The sequence below is a fragment of the Garra rufa genome, chromosome 20, assembly GCF_049309525.1.
Source record: "Garra rufa chromosome 20, GarRuf1.0, whole genome shotgun sequence".
In the NCBI taxonomy this organism is placed as follows: Eukaryota; Metazoa; Chordata; class Actinopteri; order Cypriniformes; family Cyprinidae; genus Garra; species Garra rufa.
This window is the reverse complement of record NC_133380.1, coordinates 35,607,665-35,627,496: the sequence shown is the minus strand read 5'-3', so window position 1 is coordinate 35,627,496 and position 19,832 is coordinate 35,607,665. Positions and strand designations below refer to the sequence as shown.

At 36.1% G+C, this 19,832-nt stretch overlaps 1 protein-coding gene across 1 annotated transcript in view; it reads right to left on the bottom strand.

Annotated features, from left to right (window-relative positions):
- The window catches only part of LOC141293726 (calcium/calmodulin-dependent protein kinase type IV), a 32,151-nt gene that overhangs the window by 9,292 nt on the left and 3,027 nt on the right, over positions 1-19,832 (bottom strand). Inside the window, exons 2-5 of the mRNA XM_073825781.1 lie at positions 19,356-19,434; positions 19,209-19,271; positions 18,986-19,068; positions 14,383-14,455 (exon numbers count right to left, since the gene is read on the bottom strand). Coding sequence (XP_073681882.1) covers positions 14,383-14,455; positions 18,986-19,068; positions 19,209-19,271; positions 19,356-19,434 — 298 coding nt within the window. The remainder of the gene's footprint in view (positions 1-14,382; positions 14,456-18,985; positions 19,069-19,208; positions 19,272-19,355; positions 19,435-19,832) is intronic.

Here is a 19,832-nt window from a genome sequence, read left to right as displayed (position 1 = left end):
ATTTTAAAATGTAATTTATTCCTGTGATTTCAAAGCTGAATTTGATGCTTTAGAAATCATTCTAACATTCAGATTTGCTGCTCAAACATTTATTATTATTTTTATTATGTTGAAAACAGCTGAGTGGAAATTTTTCAGGTTTCTTTGATGAATAGAAAGTTGAAAAATAGAAATATTTTGTAACATTATAAACGTCTTTATTATCACTTTTGATCAATTTAAAGAATCCTTGCAAATTAAAAGCATTAATTTCTATCATTTCTTTCCCAAAACAAACAAACAAACAAAATATACTGACTCCAAGCTTTTAAAGCTGATCTTTGCATCTTTTTATTCATTAAAAAAACATGAAAAAACTGTTTTAAATATTGATAATAATAATAATAACAATAATAATAAACATGTTCAGTATATTTTCCAAAATTTCTCCACCTGTGTTCCACAGAAGCAAGTAAGTCATCCTAGTTTGAAAAGACTTAACAGAACGTTGACAGAATTGTCATTTTTGGCTGAACCTCTTCTTTAACAAATCATCTCTGGGCTCCAGACAGAGCCAATTGCAGACTGTCTCTGGGATGAGAGATGCCTGAACCTTTCAAACCTCCTGTCTTCTCTAAAGAGGTTTTTCTAGCACTCTGTTGAGATCATGGGGTCGTTCTCCATTATCGGAGCATGGGCGTCTGTGATCTGTGGTCGGATAAGTGCGGGGATGACTCATACGGTGTCAGGCCGTGTTAATTAATTTTGTGTTATAGGCACAAGACAGATGTTTTTCCTTTAACACAATTCCAAAAATATAATAGTGCACCATGGCAGGCGAGGACACAATGATTTCCTGGTAAATGTGAGCCAGAACCCGATGAAGTACAGAAAGTGTTTGGCAGATGACAAAGTGTAAATTGAAGGCGGCAGGAGTCACTCTTGTGTGTTAGCACATGACTAGTGTGAAAACTGGAGGTGAGTCAGTTCTACTACACACTGAAATAAGCTTCTGGAGTTTTATTACGTTGTAAACATTTCATTAATTACCATGTAAGATGGTTTGAACAAGGTTAAGATGGCGTTGTTTCTATTTGACATTTAAATATCAGGCCAAATAATTTAGGAAATTATAAACAAAGCTAAATGTAGGTCGACTCACTGCTTTGTGGTTGCCAAGGTGTTCTGACTAGATTTAGAAGGCTGCTATACAGTTGTTAGGGTGCTCTGTGGTTGCTAGGTGGTTTGTCAAGTCAAAATAGGATTTTTGAGCTAGTTGAGCTAGGGCTGGGTGATAAACAATATCATATTGAGATTGCTATAAACTTTTTAATAACAGGGATAAGCACTGGAAATTTTTACTCGATATGGATTAAGGGGAGACACTGCAGGCAAAAACACTTTTTATGCACCTGTCAAGTCTGCGATTTGGGGCTTTTTGGGTTTTCATAAAGTGTTTTTTCAGACTAGTGGAAAGAAAACATCCAAAAGACACTGTTAAGTGTTTCTTTTATAGCACTTTATCTATTCATGTCAATAGATTTCAATTACAATCCATATTTTTAAAGGCTGTTTTCTGAAAATGAGTTTTTTCTCCTACACTGAGCCATAGCACTTACACACACCAAACTTTACATTTTTATTCCTGTCTATATCCTGAAGGTTTTTACAGAGGGATTTGTTCATATATAATTTGCTTAATTTTATACAACATTTTATTCCACAAAAAAATGTAAAATAAATATAAAGTTTTCAGATTTCTGAATTATGGAGTGACAAAATGAGATTCTCTGTAAAAACATTTGACTCTAATATGTCAAAACAATTAAACAAGAATTTAGAAACTGACTTCATCCAGTGTTTAGATTTTTGTACTAGAAATGTATGCAAATTAGTGCATATTTCATTAAATAATGCTTCATTTGCATATTAAAACCTAACATTTTAGAAAACTTGTAATACAAAAAATGTTTGAAATTACCAATGTAATCAAACAACTGAGCAAGTAAGACGATAACTATTAGTTAATTTTTTTTACCCTATTCACCTGCAGTGTCTCTCCTTAAAGGGTTACTCCACTCCAAATTTTTTTTTAAGATATTTTAGCAAGACAACTGGGAGCTTTTTGACTGTCCCATTGACTGCCAAGTAAACAGCACTGTCAAGGCCCAGAAAAGTATGAAAGACGTCGTCAACCGTGTTGGGCTAGTTACTCAAAGAATGTAATACAGTGCCTTGGGAAATTATTCATACCCCCTTCATTTTTTCACATTTTGTTATGTTGCTGCCTTATGTTAAACTACTTTAAATTACTTTTTGTCCCACATCAATCTACACCCCCTACTCCATAATGGCAAAGCAAAAAATTGTTTTTTAACATTTGTGCAAATTTATTAAAAATAAAAAACTGAAAAGATCCCGTTGCATAAGTATTCATACCCTTTTCTGGGACACTCGACATTTAGGATCATTCATATTGCTTCTAGATGTAACTACACTTCGAGTGGAGTTAAACTGTGGCAAATTCATTTGAATGAGTCTGATTTAGAAAGGCACACACCTCTCAGAAAAGGTCTAACAGCTCAAAATGCATATCAGAGCAAAAACCAAGTCCTGAGGTCAAGATAACTGCCTGTAGAGCTCAGTGACAGACTTGCGTTAAGGCAATGATCTAGGGAAGAGTTCAGAAAAAAAATCTGCTGCATTGAAGGTTCACAGGAGCATTATCCATAATGGAAGACGACTGGAACAACTAGGACTCAAGAAAATGTCTGCCAGCCCCCATCCAAGCTGACAAAGATCAGGGCATAGTCTCCAAAATAGCACTATTGTTGAATAAAGTTGTTATTTTTGTTCACTTTACGTATAAAAAGTATTCCTGTAGCTTTGTAAACTTATAGTTGAACCACTTATGGCAGATGGACTATTTTGACAACGTCTTTCATACTTTTCTGGGCCTTGACAGTGCTATTTACTTGGCACCCTGGTGAAAAAACCAGCATATGCCGGTTAGATAGTTTTGATGCTGGGATACTGGTTAGACATGTTTTGATGCTGGTTTAAGCTGGTCCTTAGCTGTTTAATGCTGAACCAGCATAAACCAGCATAAACCAGCAAAGGACCATCTTAAACCAGCATCAAAACCTACCAAACCAGCATATGCTGCTTTTTTTTTCAACAATGGGACAGTCAAAAAGCTTCACCAAAAATATCTTAAATTGTGTTCCGAAGACGAACAAAGCTTTTATCGGTTTGGAACGACATGGGTGTAAGTGATTAATTACAAAATTTTCAATTTGGGGTGGAGTAACCCTTTAATCTAACAGCCGATAAACATGACAACAGTCAGTCAATGCATATGACTGATAAGTCTTTATGTTTTGTGTGTCTCTGTCTGAATGTGTTGTGTAGTTTTGTCTACTTCACAAATGCAATCACACTTAACGCTCAGTGTTTTCAGCGTCTGCTGTTTCAAAATGAGACATGTACACGTAAACGTAATCTCCAGAGCTGCTCTGAAACTCGCTTCACCTGCTTTACACAGTTTCATTTGAGAAAAACTACTATCAAACAAACACTTAAACTCAAGGATCTTCACAACAAACTGCCAAAATAAATGTTTGGGCTAACTTGAAGAAATTATGACACAAATATATTACTATTGCATACTGAAAATGTACTTCTCAAAATAATACTATTTTTAAGGAAGATATTCATCCAGTTTTAAAGAATTAGTTCACTTTCAGAATAAACACTTCCTGATAATTTACCCACCCCCATGCCATCCAAGATGTTCATGTCTTTCTTTCTTCAGTCAAAAATAATTAAGGTTTTTGAGGAAAACATTCCAGGATTTTTCTCCAAACAGTGCACTTCAATGGGAGCAAATGGGTTGAAGGTCCAGTTTGCAGTTTCAATGCAGCTTCAAAGGGGTCTACACAATCCCAACTGAGGAATAAGAATCTTATCTAGCGAAACGATTGTCCATTTTCTAAAAAAAAAAAATGTATATGCTTTTTAACCACAATTTCTTATCTTGCATTAGCTCTGCGTGTCTACGACTTCACGCATTATGTAATCATGTTGGAAAAGTCACTTGTGGTTACTACAAACACTGGGTTGGTACTTCCTTCTACGTCACATGTGACCTGTGCAATGAGACTACATAATGCATGAGGTTGAACTAGTGCAAGATGAGCATTTGTGGTTAAAAACAGTGCCGGCCTGTAGGTTTGTGGGGCCCTAGGCAAGATAATGCAAATGGACCCCACTAGTCTAAACAACTGTCACATAAAATGGCTATTTCAATATTTAAGTGTGAATGTGTATTAATTGTAACACATTAAAAAAACATATGAAAAATATTTAAACAATTAAAAAAACAGAAGTGCAAGTGAACTTGAGTAAACAGATACAAGAAAGTAAAAAAAAGTCAAATAAATAAAATATAAATTAAGTATACACAAAAACTGAACAAAATAAACAGATCGTAGACAAAATAAACACAGGCCTACTAATATTCATAAATGATAAGACATGTAGGCTAATATGCTTATTTTTAAGGATTGATTGATGATCACAAAAAAAACTTTATTGCATTAGACACTGGATCTGGGTCTGTAATTATTTAACGTAACATGCTAAATGTGTTTCAATTTGTCCTTGTATTACAAGTCTGTCTGTGATTATGGGCATTATTACATGTATAAAACAAAGTACTAAAGCAATAAATATTATGTAGCAGTCAAAACATCCCTTTTTACAGCTCTGGAAAGATATCGTTTGGATTCCATTTCTAACTTCACTTTAATTTCATTTAAAAAAAATTAAAAATAGCAATAATGTGTAACAAGACAATTCGAGATACTATTCTGAGAGGCAAAATTAGGTAAATTCCAAAATCTAAACCATAACCACAAAATCTGTAATGTAACAAAAGAATTTCAGACTTTATTTACCCCAAATTATAAAGAACACCGAGTTTGTTGTGCCTGTTCGTAGGGCTACACAATTTGGCCACAGTGATGTTTTTAATATGAATAATTAAACTATAAATGTTTAGAAAGGTATATGGATTTATTATAAAATAATTTCTTATTAAAATCATATTTTTGTCAGAAAATCTTGCATTCACTTAGGAAAAAAACTCTTATAAAAGTATTACAATTCCTATTATTTATTTATTTATTTATTTATTAACCACAAAATAAGGTGTTGTAGCCTTAGTGAGTGCACACGTGTAATATAATGTTTCATTCATACAAGAAATCACTAATGGACAATATGGACAAAGACTTTTTTTAACTGATGAAACAGACATATCTGTTTTATCTCTGTTCTTCAAGCCATATTCGGTATTTTTATATGAATAAACTAGACGCAACGCAATGCTAATCAACAGTCTTCATCACTTTATAGAATATAATATATTAAATAATGATTTTTCCTTATTCTGTGATGTGAAACCACGTCAGATCACAAAAGAAAGTAATTTCAAACACTCGACTTATGTTATTAAAATGTTCTCTTTAGACAGCAGGTTTACTGAGGTCAATTTGAACGCACAGACTGGTTTTTCCATACGTTCGACACATATGCCGCACTGTACAGCTCAGGTGCGTCACCCCAGTTATGTTGACAGAAGATGTGTGTGGCTTGAAGTTGCGTTGTGCACACCGATCGTTTTATGGCCGTAAGAACGATTTGAAAGCTTGCAGAGCCGTCTGCGCTCTATAGCTCTGGTTTTATACAAGGATCTTTCTGCGCAGCGTTGCTTCAATTCGAACACACCTAAAAATCCAAATGACAACCTCGCGACCGCGGGGCCCTCCCCTTAAGACGGGGCCCTAGGCGACCGCCTGTATCGCCTGTTGGACGGGCCGGCATTGGTTAAAAAGTATATAACCTTTAATATTCTTTAGAAAATGACCACTCGTTTCGCTAGATAAGACCCTTATTCCTCGGCTGGGATTGTGTAGAGCCCTTTGAAGCTGCATTGAAACTGCAATTTGGACCTTCAACCCATTGGCTCCCATTGCAATTCATTATATGGAGAAAAATCCTGGAATGTTTTCATCAAAAAACTTAATTTCCTTTGAAGAAAGAAAGACATGAACATCTTGGGTGACATGGGACAGTAAATTATCAGGAGAGCATTGAAAAGCTTATTCCTTCCCCATTTACGGTACATAAATATTGTGAACAATATCGTCATCGTACGATATGAAAAAAAAAAACATTTTCAGCCATATCACCCATCCCCAAGATAGTGAGATCCTGATTAAAACATGTCAGAGACAAATGCAAAGATTTCCTAAAACCATCTTATATGCACATACATAAACCTTATGTCACAATCAAGCCCTACAGATTATATCATAGACAACGTGGCTTAAACAGATCCGATAGGCACACACAAACATTCGACACATAAATGTGGCCTCCGCATTGTTGCTTCATTGTCAGATCGCTGAGCTGTTATGTAACGCCAGCCCACATTCCTCCTGCTCAGGGAGATTAAAAGCCAGGGGAAAAAAAAATTGCAATGTTTTTTTTTTTTTCCCCCCCCTGAGAAGATTATTTTTCACTAGCAACTCTGCACACACATCCGCTTACTCTACCGTTCGCTTTTGAGTGACGACAAGACTGACCCACATCTCCAAACCCATTCCACTGTCAGCCCATTGCCGGACATGTGTTTAGCCAGGCCAACACATACATAATAATCCTCCGGCTGAGAATGCATTAAAATAACTGCTGTCCCTCATAACACGCATCATCATATCATGCTATTTGGTCATATTATTTACCTCACATTAAAGGCACTGTATTATAAACCAAAAAAAAAAAAAAAAAAAAAATTTTTTCCCCTGAGGTCTTTACACTATATTTTCTAACCTCTTTTAGATCCTTGGAAATAAACATTTTTCAGCTACCCTACCAAATTAAGATGTTTTTGATGAAATCTGAGAGCTTTCTGGCCCTGCATAGACAGCAACGCAACTGAAACACGGAAGAGAGGAAATTGTTAAATAAAGTCGTTAGTGTTTTCTTTGCACACAATAAGTATTCTCATAACTTCATAACATTAAACTTGCCATAGAATGGAAAACTGTATTTACCTTGGCATAGTTGAATAATAACAGTTCTGTACATGGACATGACATACCATGAGTCCTAAACACCATCGTTTTCTCTTTCTTATATAAATCTGGTGTTTGCAAAAGACCAATGAAAAAGAGGCCAATTCCAACATAACACAGACTATGATGTTATAGTCTCGGGATCATTAATAGTCACACCACAGTCGGCGCCGATAGCCTTGTGGGCGGCGCGTCGACATATAGCGCCGTTGCGCTCCGGGCGTCCCGTGTTCGAATCCCGACTCGAGGACCTTTCCCGATCCCAACCCCCATCTCTCTCCCACTTCGCTTCCTGTCATGTCTGATCTGTCCTATCGTAATAAAAGGCAAAAATGCCAAAAAAAAGTCACACCCCCAACATTTGCATAGCCCAATCATCAGAAGTTCTGCAGGTAGGCTATTGTGGAAAAAAAAAAAAAAAAAAAAAAAAGAGGACAATAGTAAAAATTTTCACGGAAATAAATGTTATGTTCCAGGTTGTGCAGGAGATGTTAAGTGCAGGGATGGGTTGGTGTCTGTACTCAATAAGTGATAAACATTTAAAGACGTACCTGTTGTGAGCTTTAAGGTTTTTAATTGAGCTGTATATGCCTTTGTAGAACCCATCTGTTCATATTGAATCAATAGATAGATTGATTTTTTTTTTTAAATAATCATGTTTAAATGTTGCATTTGTGGTGAGAAACTACATTACCCATGATGCTGTAAAAAGATATGCTCCGCCCACTCAAATGAGTGAAGACCCCCAAATTATTGAAATATTTGTATATAGGGTACGACTGTTGCTTTAAAACTGTTGCTTTAACTGTCTTAAACAAAACCGAAAATCATTAAGAAGACCTTTGTCTTCTTAGGTAAGATATATTCAAGAATTGTAGCGATTCTCATTTGCTACTTAAATCTACAACATTCTTAAAAACATCAAATATTAGATCAAGTAAGCACAGAATCGACTTTGCGGTGCTATCCGCGATCACGTCAAGCGTCAGCATGTGTATCTTGACAAGCGGCTGTTTTGAAAAGTGCTACGGCTTTTCTGCCATCTAGTGGTTTAGAGGAAAATAATATCAAAGGCACCTTTTACCCCCGTCGCCTTTAGTCCCGTTGTACCCCAAATACAGGCATATTTTGCAATTAACTTAAAATATATTGTTCCTATATACAACCGACAATTTTAAATTAAGTTTGATATTTTCTGTAATTTTTAATTTGATTAATGTCATTCGCAACTTTTCATGGGATTGTAGTTCTTTCACTCACTAAAGCTATTACATACACAGTCTTTTAACTTTGCTTTTTTTGTCAGATTTGAATTCCATTTTTTGGCATCAAAAAACGTTTATAAAGTTTTGACTCTCCTCATAGCTAGTTGGTTTGGTTCAAGGCTTATAATGCTTTAAAGGTGCCATAGAATGCATTGAGAGAATATTTTAAATTGTTCTCTGATATCTACATAGAAGGTATATGGCATAGGAAAGGGCAAAAAATCTCCAGAAATGGTTTTACAGGTCCATTTACAACCTAGGATTTGACCCTAGAATGAAACGCTCTGTTATTTGGAAGCTTCATGAATATCATGAGCTCTGCTGATTGGCTGTTTCACAGAGCTCAATAGCTCGCACATGGATAAAAATATATTTTTAATTAGGATCTCTAGCTCCTTTTAATATGCGGTTTGTTGAATCTGCCGTTTTGAGTCGCGGATATTTTAGTGTGATTACTGTGATTGCATGTGCTCTGTGTAAAGTTACAATGCAGAGGGAGTGCTTCCTACCAATCAAGTTGAGCTGCTCCTCGGTGATTCTCAAGATCTGTAAATCATTCGCCATCATCAACGCAGTCATCTCTCTGTTTATGTGGTAAGTGAAATCCTATGTATTGCAATGTAACAGGCTAGCGCTAGTATTAAGCTAACCGTGTCCCTTCAGTGGCTTGCCTTGTTTAACTGATGTGCTGATGTTACCGATGATTGGGCGATTCAAATGTTGGAGGCGTAACTATTAACGATCTCGGGGATGTTGCGTAACAGTCTGTTATGTTGGAATTGACCTATTTTTCGGTGGTCTTTTGCAAATACTAGATTTATATAAGAAGGAGGAAACAATGGTGTTTGAGACTCATGGTATGTTCATGTACTGAACTGTTATTATTTAACTATGCCAAGGTAAATTCAGTTTTCCATTCTATGGCACCTTTAAAGTGCCATAGAATGCATTGATACAATATTTTAAATTGTTCACTGATATCTACATAGAAGGTATATGGCTTAGGTAAGGGAAAAAATTCTCCAGAAACGGTTTTACAAGTCCATTTAAAACCCTAGGATTTGTCCCTAGAATGAAACACTCTGTTACTTGGAAGCTTCATGAATATCATGAGCTCTGCTGATTGGCTGTTTCACAGAGCTCAATAGCTCGCACATGGATAAAAATATATTTTTAATTAGGATCTCTAGCTCCTTTTAATATGCGGTTTGTTGAATCTGCCGTTTTGAGTCGCAGATATTTTAGTGTGATTACTGTGATTGCATGTGCTCTGTGTAAAGTTACAATGCAGAGGGAGTGCTTCCTACCAATCAAGGGGCATTGAAACTGCCTTTTTGAATGCACGATAACTTTTTACTTTCACATTTGAGATTTGCGATTGCACGTTCTCTGTGTAACGTTATACTACAGCCGCCGTACTTACCACATTTGACAAGTTTAGATGCTGTCAGCGGTGATCGGGATTTGCAAATCATTCGCCATCGTCCGCGCAGTCATCTCTCCTTACTCTGTTTATGTGGTGAGTGAAATCATCTGTACTGCAATGTAACAGGCTACTGCTAGCAAGAAGCTAACCGTGTTCCTTTAGTGGCTCGCCTTATTTTATTAGAACGCCTTATTTGTTTTCTGTGCCTTTCTGAGTACAGACACCAAACAATCCCTGCACTTAACATCTCCTGCACAACCTGGAACATAACATTTATTTCCGTGATCTGCCATTTTCGCTATTGTCCTTGCTTAGTTTTTTCACAATAGCCTACCTGCAGAACTTCTGACGATTGGGCTATGCAAATATTGGGGGCGTGACTATTAATCAGGCATGTGATTGGCTAAGGACAAAAAAGCAGGAAAATATACTAAGACCCCCCCCCCCCACCCCCCACCCCGATAACGATTTGCGGTTGTCGGTTGGGAAAATTAACCGAAATGAGCATCCATAATAGCTAGCAAATACAAGTAAGTTAATGTTAATGCAGCTTAAACATCCTGCCATAGTAGAAAATCACTCAAAATCGATCATCTAATCCAGGGGTCTTCAACTAAAACGGCTCGAGGTCCAGTAATGAACCCTGCGCACCAGCTGAGGTCCAGACAATTATATATAAAAAAAACTATTTATGTTTTTTTTTTTTTTTTTTTCGCGAGACCAGGGTATCTGCAGCATATTTTATCTTAAATTCTACACATTTAAATACTTTTTTAAAGACCTGAACAAAATTTAATTAATAAATAAATTATTAAAATGACTGTTAAAAGCATGATTTACAATTGAGATGCAGATTTTACAAAACAAAAAAAGATTTCTTTAAACAATTATTGTCAATCAAGTATTATATTAATTAACATATATTTTATTGCCTTAATTGTTTAAATTTGTATAACACATGATCTTGTCGATCCATTAGATAACATTTACAACTCTACGTGTTTGGTGCTTAAAAACCATGGACTGATTTGTTTTCATTGGTCTTTTTGACAACAGTAGACGTACGAGCTGATTAAAAATGTCAGATCATTCTCCTCCAGCAGGAGGCGCTGTCAGAATGACACAAAGCAGCGCCGCAGCTGACTTTGAAACGCGCAGCGCTCATATTTTATTCAATGGATAGCTTACACAAAATACGTATCTTTTTATTTTGCAGAAGAGAAATATTAGGGAAGTAAATTAATATCAGCATATGAAGTATAATCGTCTATCATTGTCTCTTAGAGAATGTGCACATTAGATGCTGAAAGCGCTGTTTTTACTTTCACTTTAACATATGCAGTTTTCACGTTGCTTGTGTGATATCCATTTGCTCACCGTCGTGGTTTAAAATATAAATATGTATAAAAATACAGTATAAAAAGATATATTTACAATATTTTGCGACGTAACCCCAAAATAATGCATTTTCCATCAACGTTTTTCACTCACTGAAAGCTACATCTGTCTGCCGATCTCTGCTCTCCTCACTGCACGGAAGATTGCACCCAAACGCTGACCCTTGTGTGCTTGATATAAATGTATTTATTAGAAATAGCGTTTGGATTTTTTTTTATTATTATTATTATGTCAAAAGCTTTCACGGTCGGCATGGACGCACCTTGCGGTCCGGAATCATACTTCGTCATCCGCCATTTGCGAACGGTCGCAAATACGTGACATAGGTCATATTTTCAGGTCGAAAAATCCGGAATTCCGGATTAATCCGGAAAAATCACATCCCTGATTAATGATCCTGAGACTATAACGTCATAGTCTGTGTTATGTTAGGGTTAGCCTATTTTTCAGTGGTCTTTTGCAAACACCAGATTTATATAAGAAGGAGGAAACAATGGTGTCTGAGACTCACGACTCACGGTATGTCATGTTCATGTACAGAACTGTTATTATTCAACTATGCCAAGGTCAATACAGCTTTCTATTCTATGGCACCTTTAACAAAAACATTATTTAAAGGTCACATATTTTACATCTTTCTGGAGGTTTATTTTAGTTGTTAATGTCCTTAAGAATATATATTTGCGGTATACATGCCAAAAACCATCTCAATATATTTTTACAGCTCCTCTCTTAGTAGCTCTTTCAAGAGCAGGTCGATTTTAGCCTGTCTAATTAATATTTATGAGCCTCTCTTCTGATTGGCCTGTTGTTTTCTGACTGACGCACAGCCAGGCCAACCACAGGTAATTAGGGTCATGTATGCTGTAGCCTGCTGTGGCTTGGTGATACTCAACAGGATGTTTCAAAATGGTAATTAATGTTTTTTTTTTTTATCCTTTCCTTTCCTTTTATGATAGATGGTAGGGATGCACCGATCCACATTTTTTCACTTCCGATCCGATTCCGATACCTGAATTTGGATATCTGCCGATACCGATACTATTCCGATACCAGAGCTCTATTTGCTTTTATATCACTATGACTATTATCATTATTGTTGATTTTATGAGGCTGTAACAAACTTCTCTACAAGCAAGTCTAAGTATCTCCCAAAAAGCAACTTGAGGTAAGTATGAGGTTAGAAAATGGCAGAAATCCCATCCTGAAAACAAATATGCAACTTTAAGGGTTTAAATTGATATTTATTTAAATTTCAAGACAAGGTTACTAGATACTAGTGCAATATACACTCTTGTTGCATAAAACAAAAAGGTTTTCAAATATTTGAAATAAAAAATAAATATTCACACTATAAATAGAACAATGTGCATCTGATCAACATAAATTCAGTAAATTCTTGCTTGTGTAGCAGCAACAAAATAAGGTTTTCAAATGTTAAACATTTTGAATAAAAGTGCAATAAGTGCACTTTTCGGATCAGCAAAAAACAAACAAAACAAAAAAAAGTTTGTTGTTTATTAATTACTGAATGCTTACTTTAAGTACTTCTAATCCACAGCAAAAACTAGCTGAACTAATATAATAAGTAACAAAACAAGAACACTAACACAAATGACAAGTGTAGATGAATACAACATAAAGTTACTAATAAAATCAATAATACTAGTATTCAGGTGCAGAAATTTAATAATTCATTGATAAATAACTAGTGCTTCTCACTGCAGGTATTTATAGGATGCTGTCTCTTTAAGGCCTAATGCACGTAATACTGGCATGCATCTCCTTCTCAGCTGTTTCGGTTCACTGAAGACATAACCGACGGTGTTACCAGAATAAAACAACGGGTATTTAAACATAACTTTGTATGAATGTTTCTGTTCAAGAGACGTTAAAGAGTAATCAGTCTGTGAATCGCGCAGTTTGAATCACGTCTCTCTCTCTCTCTCTCTCTCTCTCTCTCTCTCTCTCTCTCTCTGTGCGCGTGCTCGCTTCAGGTGTGTGCGGCAACGTTAAAAACAGAAAATAACACGCACGAAGTCTACAAATTATAAACTTTTACTCTATGATGGGTAATATTTAACAGTTAATCTACTAAATAAATCCACGAGGTGCCACCTCTCGGAACAACGGCTTTGCAAACATTGCACGTTGCTGTCTTTGCGGCGTTTCCGACCGTAAAGTATTTCCACACAGCGGACATGTATGACGCTCAATGCTAAACTGCTACCTGCAAACTGAAGATTTTCTGAAAGGAGGCATGTCATCTCTCTCAGTGTCTCATTGGAGCACAGACACGTCACCTAGCCCGGGATCACTTGTGAAGTCATTTCAGCAGACAGCACTGTACGTAGACATAACTCTGGATCGGAAATTTCTCTAGGTTGGATCGGAAATTTCCGATCCATTAATTAAGCTGGTATCGGAACCCGATACCGATACTGGATCGGATCGGCCCCATCCCTAATAGATGGATGCATTTTATTGCACTTCTATTGGACTATTGAATCTCAACAGCCATTCACTGCCATTTTAAAGCTTGGAAGAGCCAGGGCATTTTTTAATGTAACTCCGATTGTATTAGTCTGAAAGAAGAAAGTCATATACACATTGCATGGGGTAATTTTCATTTTGGGGTGAACTATCCCTTTAAGCTCAACTGACAGCTTTGATACATGCCCTGTTATCTTTAAAGAAAAGCAAAAATCAATGTTATGATGAGTCACTTACGACAGAAGTAAACTGCTTATCATTTTACAGAAATAAGGTTTGTAAGCAATTTCCCTCACTAAAACCATGTTAACATGCATCTTGTTGCTATAGTAATGAAACACTAAGTATTTTAATGTTAACAAAAATGCTGTTGATTAAATACTGCAAACAGAATATTTCTTTCAAATAATCTTGGTTATGATTATCCAACTTGTTCATGCATAATTCATGCTATGCTATCTTAACTATTATTCTGAAAGCAGAATTTTTGCACTTTTATATTGTGAATATTAGAGTATGTCTACCCAGTACATCAGACTCTTTTACTTCAAAAGAGCCATTTGTGTTCCTCTTTAAAGCTAAACATCCACATTACCATTATTGCCTTTCAAACATGAATAGAAAATCTGTGTGTGGGTGAAAAGCACATTTTTATATCCCATGATTCATTTGGTCTTACCGCCACAGCCTCCAGGATCTGTTTGATAACGTGTGCTGCATCTCTTTCGCTGTAGTAGCCCCTCTCCACGATCCTGAAACAACACAAGACCATCTCAGAGACAAATTCAGCATTAAAAACATCACACAGCACGTATATAGACCATCATATGTTTTCAAACACGAACAGCTGATGTTTAGGCGTCTGTGTGTGTGGATCTGGCAGCATTTAGTGCTCTGTTTAGCAGTGTGTAGATGTGTGTAGGCAAACACATCCTGCTCCTGCTCTGCACCAAACCCACTTAAACCAATTATCGGGAACTTGTTTTATTCAATTACGTCTCACTGCTGGGTAGAAGAACAGACAGAAAGCCCACTGAGCTGGAAGAACTTGAGCCGGGAGGTGTTGACGATAAAGAACAAATGAGATTCCTGTGCTGGAGATCACCGTAAGATCCAAGGAGAAACATTTTGCCCTCATCATATCATTAGCAGATCATCTCTTGATAATCTTCAAGCAGTAAATCTCATTGAGACAGTTTCTTCATGCGATTGCTTCCATACCAGCATTTCCTGACCCTGATGTTGTTTTAAATCTGGATTTTCTTTCTTCTGTGCAACAGTTACAATTTATGTTTGGGGGGATAGGTAAAATATAGGTACATTTATTTGATCAAATATTTAGATTGTCCTGTTTTATTTAATTCCCAAAATGTGTTAGATAAAACATTAAATTGAAAACTTGAAAAAATGGACACTTAAATAATATATTTATAAATAAGTTGGAGTACTAAAATTACTCAAATTAAAACTAAAACTAAAACACACTTAAAAAAAGCTCAATTAAAATTAAATTAGTGCTGGAAAATGATTAATCGCATCCAAAAAAGTTTTTGTGTACATAATATATGTGGGTGTACTGTTTATATTTATTATGCATATATAAACACACACACATGCATGCATGTACAGTCGTGGACAAAAGTTTTGAGAATGACACAAATATTAGTTTTCACAAAGTTTGCTGCTAAACTGCTTTTAGATTTTTGTTTCAGTTGTTTCTGTGATGTACTGAAATATAATTACAAGCACTTCATACGTTTCAAAGGCTTTTATCGACAATTACATGACATTTATGCAAAGAGTCAGTATTTGCAGTGTTGGCCCTTCTTTTTCAGGACCTCTGCAATTCGACTGGGCATGCTCTCAATCAACTTCTGGGCCAAATCCTGACTGATAGCAACTCATTCTTTCATAAACACTTCTTGGAGTTTATCAGAATTAGTGGGTTTTTGTTTGTCCACCCGCCTCTTGAGGATTGACCACAAGTTCTCAATGGGATAAGATCTGGGGAGTTTCCAGGCCATGGACCCAAAATTTCAACGTTTTGGTCCCCGAGCCACTTAGTTATCACTTTTGCCTTATGGCACGGTGCTCCATCGTGCTGGAAAATGCATTGTTCTTCACCAAACTGTTGTTGGATTGTTGGAAGAAGTTGCTGTTGGAGGGTGTTTTGGTACCATTCTTTATTCATGGCTGTGTTTTTGGGCAAAATTGTGAGTGAGCCCACTCCCTTGGATGAGAAGCAACCCCACACATGAATGGTCTCAGGATGCTTTACTGTTGGCATGACCCAGGACTGATGGTAGCGCTCACCTTTTCTTCTCCGGACAAGCCTTTTTCCAGATGCCCCAAACAATCGGAAAGAGGCTTCATCGGAGAATATGACTTTGCCCCAGTCCTCAGCAGTCCATTCGGCATACTTTTTGCAGAAGATCAATCAGTCCCTGATGGGGTTTTTTTTGGAGAGAAGTGGCTTATTTGCTGCCCTTCTTGACACCAGGCCATCTTCCAAAAGTCTTGGCCTCACTGTGCGTGCAGATGCGCTGAAACCTGCCTGCTGCCATTCCTGAGCAAGCTCTGCACTGGTGGCACTCCGATCCCGCAGCTGAATCCTCTTTAGGAGACGATCCTGGCGCGTGCTGGACTTTCTTGGACGCCCTGAAGCCTTCTTAACAATAATTGAACCTCTTTCCTTGAAGTTCTTGATGATTCTATAAATTGTTGATTTAGGTGCAATCTTAGTAGCCACAATATCCTTGCCTGTGAAGCCATTTTTATGTGACGCAATGATGGCTGCACGCGTTTCTTTGCAGGTCACCATGGTTAACAATGGAAGAACAATAATTTCAAGCATCACCCTCCTTTTAACATGTCAAGTCTGCCATTCTAACCCAATCAGCCTGACATAATGATCTTCAGCCTTGTGCTCGTCAACATTCTCACCTGAGTTAACAAGACGATTACTGAAATGATCTCAGCAGGTCCTTTAATGACAGCAATGAAATGCAGTGGAAAGTTTTTTCGGGATTAAGTTAATTTTCATGGCAAAGAAGGACTATGCAATTCATCTGATCACTCTTCATAACATTCTGGAGTATATGCAAATTGCTATTATAAAAACTTAAGCAGCAACTTTTCCAATTTCCAATATTTATGTAATTCTCAAAACTTTTGGCCACGACTGTATATATTTAAGAAAATATGTCATGTTTATAAATTAATTATATTTATTTATGCAACAGTTCTTTCTGGTCCTCGAATCTGATTGACTGATCAGATTCTTACAGAGAGTGTCATGGCAGACGCCCTAATACAGTATCATTTTATAGTTATTTGATATTTTTGTGTCACATAGTATAGTTTTAGGAGGTTTTGAGTTGAGAATGTGCTTGTTTATGGTTCAAACATGCAGTTTGTAATAAAGATAAGCAATCATATATTTGAAAATTTGTTTTAGAACATGAAAGCTCCTTATCGTCAACGGACGTGCTGCACTCATGAATCCGCATGAGAGTGCCTCACCTCGGCCAGATCTTCTGGAATTAACTGCTTGCTTTGATGTCTCTGTAGTGGTTAAACATGAGATATAATTTGTTTTGGGTAAATCTAATGGGCAGTCTTTGGTCTCATTAGTCTATTATTTGTTCCAGAGCAAATCGTTCTGGCAAAATCTCATCATGTTTATGTAAATTCAATGCTGTATATCAGAGCGCTGCCTGTGTAATTTTGACTGAATTGCCTAGCAACTTTTATGATGGGTGTTGTTGTTGTTTATTAAATATTATTATTAAATAAATAATATTTAATATAAATAATAGTGATATTTAATACTGTATTTTATATAAATAATAGTAGTGTTCTTAATAGTGATTTTAGTTACATTATTCTGCCATTAGAAGGCGACAAGAGACTGTTTTTCAACAGAAAAGACTTTTATGTTGAAAAAAATGAATACAGTCATAAGCATCTAACAAATGCACTGAGCAGCGCTGTCTTCAGAAATCACCCTTAACAGATGAAAGGATATTAACGTTACGACAAAGATGATGCTTTCCTCAGCGGACATTCAAACTAATTGTGAAAATGGGATTAATCTGAAGAATAAATGCTGTATCAAATGCAGGTAATCTTGATCGCTCAGTCCATCTTTCTCTCATAATACTCTACATAATACAGTAATACAATAAGTTTTCAATGAAGCAACTCAACGTTCTTTCGTTACTAGTTCTAAAGTGACGTTTTTGAATTAGTAAGAGAGGCTTGGGCTCAGCTGTTAAACTGTCAAACTCATGGCGGAAGGAAGTAGTTCTGCACAAAAGAGGGTTTTTACAGACACTCTGTTGTTGTTTCTTTTGTAATTAAACACTTGTGCCATCTAACTGTTTTGTAAATGCAATATCTCATTAATAGACGTGAGATATGGCTGTATATCGGCACGCTATCGGCACCTAAGGCCGAATCACAGCAGTTCTGATATACAGCCATATCTCACGTCTACTCGTGTGATATTGCTCATATATAATATAAATTATATAAATAGAAATATATGCAATTAAACATAGAAATATTTTTAAAATATGTACTGTATGTGTGTCTTTATATATACATAATAAATATACACAGTACACACACATATACAGTATTATGTACACAATTTTTTTTATTTTGGACGTGATTAATCACATTAAAAAATAATAATTAATAATAATAATAATAAATTCTGTACTTGTATATAAAATGCTACAATTTGACTTTTTTTTTTTTACTAAAAATTGGCTTTTTTATTGTATATAGTTTATATTTGTGACCCAAAAATCATTAGGATATTAAGTAAAGATCATGTTCCATGAAGATATTTAGTAAATGTCCTACCATAAATATATATATATAAAAAATGATTAGTAATATATACAGAGCTAAGAACTTTATTTGGATAACTTTAAAGGCGATTTTCTCAATATTTAGATGTTTTTGCACCCTCAGATTACAGATTTTCAAATAGTAGTATTTCGGTCAAATACTGTCCTACCCTAACAAACCACACAACAATGGAAAGCTTATTTATTCAGCTTTTAGACAATATATACATCCCAATTAAAAAAATTGACTGGTTTTGTGGTCCAAGGTTACATTTGTGCGAATACATGTTTGGAGCAACATGACGTGAGTAAACGATGACAGAATTCAAGTTTTTTGGGTGAACTATTTCTTCACGCAGATGATGAATATCATAAATCCAGTTTCACATTTGAATTGCCTCTCATTTATGGAGCATATCATACCTGTCAAATAGCTCTCCACCTGTGACCAGCTCTAGGATGAGAAAGATCTCCGTCTCGGTTTCGAAAATTTCCTTCAAGCGAATCTGAATGAAAACAAAGTGAGAAGAGTCACGAGTCAGAGAGTCAGAACGAGCCCATCCATTTTCTCACAGAATACAATGAACATGAAATATTTCATAACAATGCGCACAATGAGATGTTGCCAAGAACATAAATATCTTACAATATTTGGATGAGAGAGACGCAGCAAGACTCCGATCTCCGTCCTCACAATTTTCTTGTCAATCTGAATTGATGACACAATGAACAAAACCTCAAACAGTCGTTCTGGGATTTCAGGAAGAATGAAAATACATTCAACTCAACTTACGGTTTTCTTCAAGACCTTCACAGCATAAGGTTTCTCAGTTTGCTTCTCTTCACAGCGAAACACAACAGATGTGGCTCCCCTGGTGGTTAACACAAAGCAATCTTTATATAGTACTAATTAAACAAAGATCTAAAATTTAATAACCGTGCATCATAGCACTTACCATATGCAAACACATTGCACAAACTGACAGAAAACCAAGATGTTCAATGAAAGAAAAGTGTTGGCATTTCACGACTGTGACCTCCATCTCTCCAACTAATCATGGAGGTTCTTACCTACATTCTTCCTCCCCATCACCATTATGTCCATGGCAGCTGAGTCTAAACAATTAGTTTCCATGAGGACAGAGCATCTTAAAGAAGGGAATACACATTTACACAAAGAAAATACACCAGCCTAGACTTATACTTTGTTTACAGCTGCATTATGTTAAACCTTACACAGTATTTGTGTGTCTTCATGTTGTCTTTGCTT